Raw genomic sequence first — 6000 nt, 5'->3', positions numbered from 1 at the left:
TATCTTGAGCCAAAGTTAATGAATAACTCTGGGCGTGGTGCCCAGGAATTTGCTTTAATTATGTCTACAGTAATTACTGAATGCACAGTAAATTTTGAGAATCATAATTCTAGATGCCCAAAAGTCACCCATTAATAATTTTCTCTAAATTTTTGGTTGTGCCAAATGTTAATAGCACCTGTCTGTGGTTTCAAATAGTTACTTTTATCTTCTCTTTGAAAATCAGAAGATGATTTCCTCACCCCTGTTGCTTCTTTTTTCCACAAGTCCTCAAATAACCCTGTCTCAGAATTTTCTCAAAGTAGAGAAATTACTTCAAAAACTAGAAATGATAGAATTCAGTAGTAAATGATTCAGTTCTCTGGTAATTTTTACCCTTATCTTGAATCTTGATCTACCTCTTCCCTTAGGAATTTTGTTGCATTTTCTTTCTGAAGCCCACTTTCCTTGACAGACAAAGCAGAAGGAACTTATGAGTTAGTTGATAGGCAGACGGACCCTGTGTTAAGTGTTCCTTCTCCTTTCTTATTGGTCCAGTGCCCTAAGGTGGGAGTGCTGCTGTGAGTACTTCAGTTTTTTGTTTTTAAAAACACACCTGAGTGTTGTCCCTTTCAGTGTGGAGTTTTACTCAGGTGCTTTGATGCAAGATATTTAGGCAATCTTTTGGGAATGCCTTCAGAGCCAGCATAATTGTACATTATGTTTATGTACAGCGGGACGTCTTATTTTTGCAGTTTGGACCACAGACAGCTTGGCTCCCGCACTTTCCTGACTCTCCAAAGGTTTCTTTTACACGTTGAGCTCTTCTGCACGGTTTACTGTGTCCTACCATGCAGTGATGAATGCTGTGTGCCCTGTGGTCTATCGCAGTCCCACTTAGCATCTACAATTCCCGCTCTTCTGAAATGCCAAGCGCGTCCTTTCAACTTAGAGTCGCCTTCTGCTGGAGGGAATTCTGACGATGCCGCCGGCACACTAGAGAGTCCTCCCAAGCTCAGCATCCTCGCCGGGCGCGGTGGCGCGCGCCTGTAGTCCCAGCTACTCGGGAGGCTGAGGCAGGAGGATCGCTTGAGCCCAGGAGTTCTGGGCTGTAGTGCGCTATGCCGATCGGGTGTCCGCACTAAGTTCGGCATCAATATGGTGACCTCCCGGGAGCGGGGGACCACCAGGTTGCCTAAGGAGGGGTGAACCGGCCCAGGTCGGAAACGGAGCAGGTCAAAACTCCCGTGCTGATCAGTAGTGGGATCGCGCCTGTGAATAGCCACTGCACTCCAGCCTGGGCAACATAGCGAGACCCCGTCTCTTTTGAGTTCGTTCCCACCTTAAAGTACCCTCTCTTCTCATGTGTCTATCGAACACAACGAAAAGCGGCATACTCATATTCTTGCACGACAGATTTCTACTACCCTGTGAATCCCCCCATGGTGGGGCGATCTTCTCTTATTCTTACTTTTTGATTATCTAGCGAAACACCTGAATCTTCAGGTTGCCTAGCGTTTATGGAGTTCCTACCGTATACCCGGTACTACGCTGAGGCAGGGGAATGCCGAGACCGAGGGTCAATGAGAATCCCACGGTATATCGCAAAATACTCCTCCGAGAGCGGGGCCCATCAAAATAGGAACTCCTTTTTGAGCGTGGCTTCACCTTTATCATCGAGGGTAATTGTAAGACAAGGGAAGCAGTTCGGCTTCGTTACACTTCAAAATTCCCCTCGTCCAAGTAACCGAACGGAAAGCGGTCGCGGCTCTGGCACACCGCGCCCTACCGCCCACTAGGGGAAATCCTCCCAGGACGCGCCTCATAAATTTTTACCACCAGCAGGGGTCACCAGGGAGGCTTGCTTGAGTCCCGAAACACAACGGGGAAAGGTCGCCGACTAGTCCTTCAGCTTTCCAGGAAGAAATGCAGGTTCAAGAGAATAGTTTGGATTTATTTCGAATTGTTTGGGTATAACGAAAAGCCAGCTGACGGCGACTTGAGAACTCAAATCTTCAGAAAGGTGACGCAAACACGTTCGCTTCAAGGAATATTGGGTCTTCTGCGCGGCCGTAGATTTCGGCCAACTGCGCCTGCGCATAAGAGTAGCGGCGTTGAGTCAGGCCGTCAGTGGAGGAAACTGCGGTAGCGACCCTCAGACCTCGCCATGAAGACTCGCTTTAGCACCATTGACCTCCGCGCCGTACTCGCGGAGCTGAATGCCAGGTACTGAGCGATAGGTGACCAGGCTCGTGCGGGGAATGCAAAAGGCAGAGGCCAGTGCCCCAAAGTGGAAGAAATACCAGCCCGATGTTTCCCCTTAATCCCCCAGTGCTCTTCTTCTGCGGACCTGGCTAGGCCTGGGTGGGCGAGCGCGTGACATCTTTCCCGTGGCACTCGGGACACCTGGGGGACCCCAGTGTCCGCGTGCCCCACACCCCGCTCTCGCGGGCTGCTTATCTCACCAGGTCTTGTGTCAGGCATTGGCGGGGCCCTCGCCGAGCGCTCTCCTTGTTGGCCTGAGTTGCCCAGGTCTGGCAGCAAAGGTTTAGCCAACACGGGACACCAGGGGGAAGCCTGGATGCCCCAGTACAGTAGTCTTTTGCGTCAGGGTTTTCCAATCTGGAGGCCTGATTTCCTTGACACTCCTTACTTGTGGGAGACGGAGTATCGGCGTTTTAGCTGCAAGTAACAGATTGTAGTCTGATTTCTATTCAGCTCTGTGAGTTTTGTCATTTTTCCAGGGTTTCGTTTACCCTTTTTCCCTTTTGTAATAAAGTGGATTAGATTGTACTATGTTTCCTTAAAAATATTGGGTCATTTCAAGGACGCAGGGCATTGCATGGTTTTCTTAGGGCTGGTATACCACTTTTGTTCTTAAAAAGTTACAATTAAGTTTTGGGCTGAATGCCTGATGGCCTTCAGACTCTGCTCGCTGGTTGACTCCATGTCCTTAGAATTGAAGATCCCCTCTTTCAAAGGCTTTGCTTCCACCTGCCGCTTTAATTTCTGTGAAGTTTTATATTTCAAATGTTACATGTTTCCTTTCTCTCCGCAGCTTAATAGGAATGAGAGTAAACAATGTTTATGATGTGGATAATAAGACCTATCTTATTCGTCTTCAAAAGTAAGAGCATTTTACAGGCTTGTTTTATCTTTGGTAATTAAATATGAGATTATTAATTTTTTTTACTTACACTTTTAGTCTGTCTTACTGAGTTAGCGTTGACAAATGCCCTAAAGAAAATTTAACTTTTTTCTTCTACAGACCAGACTTTAAAGCTACACTTTTACTTGAATCTGGCATACGAATTCACACAACAGAATTTGAGTGGCCTAAGAATATGATGCCATCTAGTTTTGCCATGAAGGTAAACTTTAAGTTATACTTGAAGCTAAATTTTAAGTCCCAGAGATTGGTCACTAATGATTTAAGTTTTAAAATGTTTGGTTTTCCTTTAGTATTATGAATAAAGTAGAGATAAAATAGAGTAGTTGATAGATACTGGGATGAATAAAGTAGCTGTTCATTGACTTCTCCCTGTTACTCTTCACACCCCATTGTGCTCCAAATCTTTCTGTTCCCACAGTCACTATTCTAGTTTGAGCTTTCATAACATTCCCTTAAAGTCTTTTAATTACGGTCTGCTTCTTGCTATCAAAACAATTGTGTTAGACCAGTGTTAATTTTTCTAAAGCCTCATTTTCATCAGTTTTTCACCTTTTTATGATTCCCTAATTTCTGAGTCCATATCCTATATCCTATTATTCTTGGCTTTCTATGGTATGCCCTACCCCCCTTTCCTAGTTTTCTGCAGCTTACTTTTGAGCTACCAATCTGTATTTTGGAATACTCAGTGACATTAGTATGTTACCAATCATATCTTTTTACTTTTTACTTCTCTCTTTGCTTTTGTTTTTTCTATTAAAACTGACTTTCTGTATTTGTGGACATGTTACCTATCCATTTGTTGACATAACAGATATACTGAAAGATCAGGTGGCACAGAGGAAAGACATTAGAATCAAATATACCTAACTTTGAATTAATGATTTTTGCCTCTAAATATTTTTATAACCCAGAAAAGTTCCTTAACCTCTTGAAACTTAGTTTTTTTAAATGTAAAATGTGGATAATACCTCCCTCATGGGGTTATTGGTGAGGATTAATTGAAGTAACTTGTAAAGCACCTAACACAATGCCTGACACATATTAGGGCTCCATATGTATTAATTTCCTTCTTCCTCTCCTCCTCACTTTCCTTCAGAAATTTATTTGTTTTGGCATTGTGTTATTTCATTAGAGGCTTTACAGAGAAGAATCTTATCCCCAGCAACTTAGAATCTGTTTTGGATTACAAGTTAGGTAAGTGTTTCCCAAATCACAAGGCCTGTCACAAAATTATCAAACTCTTAAAAGTTTAATATACTTAATAGTAACCTTAAATGGTTCTTTGGGAATTGTCCTTAATAGTGGTGACACTTGGTATTTGTATAGCACTTTTCAAAATAAATGAATAATGTATATTTTAAGTTGTTTAATATATCCGTGGATATGAAGAACAGTTATTTTAGTTTCACAGATGATGTAACAGATGATAAGATATATGATACTGGGATTGTGTAAAAATCTTCAAATCAGGCTATACCAATAGGAAGCTGAACACTCTAAAAAGAGTTAGAATTTTATGAGTTAGGTATACATGTTAATCTAAATTTATAGAGAGATACTGTCCAACGGAGCAGACAATAAGTGTTAAGCACATTATACATAATTTAAAATAAAGATAGCTACTGTTGTATGGCATAGTCATGTTCAGTTTGTGGTAAATCACAGAGATTGTTCCTCATGTTCACATTTGGGGATGCCAGTTAATGCTTTGTGGGACTGACAGTTGTTTTCACCAAGATGCTAATAGGGAAATAAAGGAAATAAGCACTACATATGTACCATATGCCCATCTATACTCATGATAAATAATCTTCCCTTTTCTCCATTCCATGGTGTGGATTTCTGTTCCTTTCAAGGATGCCTTTTATCTCCATTTTAACTTTATTTTTCTTGAATAAAAATACTGGGGGACTCTGGAAGGATTGTGATTTTTCCCCTGGGAATTTAAAAATAGCCTTATATGTAGGTCAGTGTTTAAATCAAAAATCATTATAGACCACTCGTAAATCAGAACTATTGAATGTAGGAAGGGGAGATTGTTAGAAGTTTGAAAAGTCTTATTACATCTGCCTGAATATATAAGTACATGAGAATTTTAGTCAATTTGAGCTATCAGGTCTGGGGAAGAAGTCTTGGTTATCAAAGAGTTGGCATTCTAAGAATGATTATGTATTTCTTTTTTTTTTTTAAGGTGACTTTATATTAACTTCTCTGTAAAATTCGTCTTGAATTTAAGTCTTGAAAGCATTCTATCTTACTGGTCTTGACTAAGGGGTCTTTCTAATTCAAGAATTAGAAACAATTTTTAGGCACTGCAGAGTAGTCTTGTTTCTCGTCTATGTTATACTTAAATATTTGTACTAAAGGATGGTGCTTATAATCTAAAGCAATAGGTGTTTACCAAGTAATTTGTATTTGGGTTTTAAAATGTTAATTTTATTTTAATTCCTAATAAGAGAACATCGTGACTTAGGGATAGGAAGAGTGGGATTTGATAAGGAATGAGAGTTAATACATTTGGATTTGAGCTAGGTTGATCAAAACCTTTGGAGACAGTACCAGAAAAATGTCTGGGTTATATTAATAAATTTGTGGGAATAGAAAGTAATTGGATGTAGGTAGAGGACTAACATAGAATACCAATAAGCTCATGGTTCTGATTTGTATTTGAAGTGGAAGATTAGTGGAAACCATTAATTAATTTTGAACACAAAGGAAATTGGGGAAACTTAAAAGACAGGACTAGAAAGAGGCTTTAAAAAGAAGGTTCTGGTTTTGAGTGAGGGTATCAGGGTAAGAAAAAGGGATTTAGCAGTGGTATAAAGAAAATAAATTTCTCTGTAGGTCTG

General features: G+C 40.8%; 1 protein-coding gene across 1 annotated transcript in view; it reads left to right on the top strand.

Moving 5' to 3' along the window:
- The first annotated feature begins 1721 nt into the window (after positions 1-1721).
- The window catches only part of NEMF (nuclear export mediator factor), a 48309-nt gene continuing 44030 nt past the window's right edge, over positions 1722-6000 (top strand). The window contains exons 1-3 of the mRNA XM_008693437.2: positions 1722-2205; positions 3038-3106; positions 3248-3350. Coding sequence (XP_008691659.1) covers positions 2147-2205; positions 3038-3106; positions 3248-3350 — 231 coding nt within the window. The 5' untranslated portion in view covers positions 1722-2146. The remainder of the gene's footprint in view (positions 2206-3037; positions 3107-3247; positions 3351-6000) is intronic.

Source organism: Ursus maritimus, unplaced genomic scaffold (assembly GCF_017311325.1).
Source record: "Ursus maritimus isolate PB19 unplaced genomic scaffold, ASM1731132v1 scaffold_36, whole genome shotgun sequence".
NCBI classification, from domain to species: Eukaryota; Metazoa; Chordata; class Mammalia; order Carnivora; family Ursidae; genus Ursus; species Ursus maritimus.
This window is presented reverse-complemented; position numbering and strand designations above follow the sequence as displayed.